General features: G+C 43.6%; 1 protein-coding gene across 1 annotated transcript; it reads left to right on the top strand.

Moving 5' to 3' along the window:
• The first annotated feature begins 415 nt into the window (after positions 1-415).
• LOC147045733 (uncharacterized) lies at positions 416-1,536 on the top strand. The gene is made up of 5 exons (XM_085930475.1): positions 416-624; positions 761-833; positions 900-1,016; positions 1,145-1,223; positions 1,296-1,536. Exons 1-5 carry the CDS (start codon positions 506-508, stop codon positions 1,385-1,387), a joined length of 480 nt encoding a protein of 159 aa, XP_085786601.1. The 5' UTR covers positions 416-505; the 3' UTR covers positions 1,388-1,536.
• The last annotated feature ends 1,915 nt before the right edge of the window (positions 1,537-3,451 follow it).

Below are 3,451 nucleotides of genomic sequence, written 5' to 3'. Positions count from 1 at the left end.
CAGTCTCTGTTCATTTCATTGACTCTTACGTTGTCTGTAATGTGCATCATACTTGTTTCCTAATTCCATTTGTTGTTTTCAAAAATGAAGCATTTCATTTCAGGGGGGCTTTTCAGATAAAATGACTCATTTAATCTGTTTTATTTCCTTTTACCGAATCCATATCATTCTGTGAGCACAAGATGACTTTTGATTTGTGGACAAACTTGTCACTGAAATGACATTTGACCATTTAATGCTCAGCAAACAACGCAACGTGATATTGTGGCCGTTACACAATAAACATTCAACGCAAAACTACGTGTGTGTGTGTGTGTGTGTGTGCGCGTGTGTTCTCCCTCGTAAAATCTGTCCAAAAATCCAAGCATGCGCCATGAAGTGTCACGCTAATGTCTTTTGTACGCTGCCACATGATCTCTCTCCCCCACCAAGTAGATCCCTTAAAATCGGCACTCAACCGCCGACATTCCCACACGAACGAACCGCCGCCGCCGAGCACCTTTTGATGCCTGCGACCATGTCTGCTAAAATCAAGTTTGCTGCTCTTGTCCTCATTTTGGGTTTGTGTATTTTGACACATGGCGCCCCCACTGACCCGACGCACGCCTTCTGCAAGATCGTCTGGTAAGCCCTCTTGATCATTCGTTCCCTTTGTAATGAATTTTCGAGTAGGTATTTAGCTCCATATTAATACAAAGATAATTGTAATAATAATAATCCCGGATTACAAGGATGAATCAATCGGATTGAATCCCTCCAGGCTGCTCGGTGTGCCGTGCGGTCAGGTCAACCTTGCCATTGTGACTCAAATCAAAGCCATGGGCTCATACAAGGTAAGAAACGAAGGATTATTTCACGCAGGAGCGCATAAGGCATTCCGCACTGTGTTTCGAATTCAGCTAGGCCCGGTGACGCCGTCGCTCATCCGGGCAAACCACACCTCAGCATTTGGTCAGGTGGAGAGCGTTAACTTCACCGTATCGTCCGCCGCCATGAGCCTGGGATGCCGCGTGGATGTAAGTCGTCCAATTAGCATTCACTCGTACTTTACACACTGGATTAGAAAGGCTCACATTCAGATTCCCACAAGAGGGAGCCTGCGTACCACGAGTGCTCCTCATGCAAGAACTCACTTTGATTTCAGGGAGCGTCAACCTCCGCCATTTGGTCCAGCATGTTCGATAATGGCACCAACTACTGCAATCTCCGCAACGTGATGCAAGGTGTTCTTCTCTCACCTTGGTTTTGACCCCTCCAATGCTTTTTTCCCCCAATCTGTATCATTTCCTGTGCAGGAAGCGGCCTCTCCAAGGCTCCGGGCTTCACCGAGTACACCAACGAGTGGCTCTGCCTGGGTTACGGAGTCTCAGCCTGCAAAAGCAAATGAGTCGGAAAATGTTTGCGTTGCATTTGCCAGTAATAATCTGAATAATAAAAAGGATGAACCCTCCGCATCTTTTGCTTATGACATATAATCACAGGCAGAAGCATTTCAAGTCAAATGATTGATTTTTCTATCCAATTATTGTGACATGTTTGTTTGATGGTGTCATGTGAGAGCTTGCGAAATAAAGGTTGGGAAAGAGTGCATTGAAGCTCTTAAAGGTATACCCAAAACGCTTGGCCAAAATCAAACACTGACATGAAGAAATGTTGAATTCCAGAGTGTGTGTGATCATGACTATTTTGTCTCCACTAGTGTTGAGGAACTAGCTTAACAGAGAGCTAGCTAACAGCTTTTCCAATTAAGACCAAGAAGCCTCTTGCCGTTTTGGTACTTGGCTAGACGTAACTGTAAAACTGTAACACAGACAACATAATGATCCGTGCCAATCGTGTAATTTATAGTTTGAAACAAGATACATTTGGGACTATTCACCGACATTAGCTGCAAACCCTAAAGAAAAAACGGGATCATTTCTGACCGTTAGCATGCCGTCGGAGGGCTAGAGCTAATTAGCGCTTAGAATCCTATCCCAATTTGGAACACAATTCAAACATCAATTCAGTAACCTGCTTTACTTCGAGAAAGGTACTTCACATGTCATAATTACGCTCTTCGAACTCGGGATTAGCCGTGGACAAACAACCATTGCCTACGGAACAACGGAGGGTCACAACATACAAAACTCAAAATCACCACAATCTTGCCTTCTGTTGTCTGGCCTATCATAAAACGTCACTATGAATATGTATATGTATATATTCTTGCGTCACATGAGCCGATAGCGTAAAATCAACAAGTCAAGCATGTGCAACTTGTGACGTGTGGCCCACCTGCAGAACGCAACTGCCACGTGATTCCATCTGGCCCCACATCATGAACAATTACTATTGTTATCTGATCCAATTTTCCGTCCCAAATGCACTTTAAGGCATCATTGACATCACGCAAGTCACATGCGGAGGCCATTTCTGATTAGACGCAGCTATTCTCTTCATGTGCTCTTTGTTTATTGTTGCGGTGACCTGAAGTGGGGGGGGGGGGGGGGGGGTCATCATCCCATGGGGTCGGCGCGGCTCATTTTCTTCCGGAAGAATTCGATGCGCCGCTAGTGTGAAAAGTTGTAGGCAAAGGACCTCAAATCTGACCTCCACTATGCCACTTTTAAGCGTGTGGAGAATGTTTGCAAAATTGGCCATCCAAATTCATGTTGGCAAAGATTGTAAAAGTTGGAAAATAAGACGAATGAAATTGACAGGAAATTAAGTAAATGGTAGGAAATCGCTCGTTTGGTACTGTGTAATGAGAATGTCCCCATGTGCAATGCAAAAAGAATTGATTGAAAGATCATTTCAAAAACATGAATCAATCTGCTTTGCAGCAAAAATCCCCCATCTTGCGCTTTCACGAGTGACGGAATTCGCCAGTTTTTAAAATGTTTCTTGTACGATTTTATTTTCATGTGATGAAATTGGTTTTGCTGTATGGAGCACACTGCAAAAAAACAAAAACAAAAAAATACATACATATATATATATATATATATATATATGTATATTGTGCCCTGAATCCAGCCACAAGTAGGTGGCAAAGTGATTCTAATCATCCAATGTCACAAACGCACAAATGTATGATGCAGGCAAGTAAAGCTTTATTCATTCAAATCCAGATTCCAAGAAAAACCTTCTCAATGAATTCAATTTACGCAGCAGCAAATCATCCCATTGTTGCTGTGTTTTTCTTTATTTGCAAGTCGCAAGTCCATAGCCCAGGCAAGCCCATTCGTTGGTCATCTCCATGAAGCCTGGAGCGCTGTTCAATTTGCTCGCTGCATGAGAATGACAATAAACGTCAGCATCGGTTTTAGCGTCAAACCAGAAACTTGAACGAGAGGAGCGGACCTGAGAGCAGATCGTAGAGGTTGCAGTAATTGAGGCCGTTGTCCAGAAGGCTGGTGAATCCCAAAGAGGTGGACTGGCCCTGGAACCAACAAACAAACAAAGATTA

The sequence above is a fragment of the Syngnathus leptorhynchus genome, chromosome 14 (genome assembly GCF_054491065.1).
Source record: "Syngnathus leptorhynchus isolate UIUO chromosome 14, UIUO_Slep, whole genome shotgun sequence".
NCBI classification, from domain to species: domain Eukaryota; kingdom Metazoa; phylum Chordata; class Actinopteri; order Syngnathiformes; family Syngnathidae; genus Syngnathus; species Syngnathus leptorhynchus.
This window is presented reverse-complemented; position numbering and strand designations above follow the sequence as displayed.

Excerpts from the sequence above, each read along its gene's own strand:
- LOC147045733 (XM_085930475.1), top strand. The coding sequence starts at position 506 with ATGCCTGCGACCATGTCTGCTAAAATCAAGTTTGCTGCTCTTGTCCTC. Across the intron at positions 834-899 it reads AAGCCATGGGCTCATACAAG|CTAGGCCCGGTGACGCCGTC; the intron begins GTAAGAAACGAA and ends TTTCGAATTCAG. Across the intron at positions 1,224-1,295 it reads TCTCCGCAACGTGATGCAAG|GAAGCGGCCTCTCCAAGGCT; the intron begins GTGTTCTTCTCT and ends TTTCCTGTGCAG.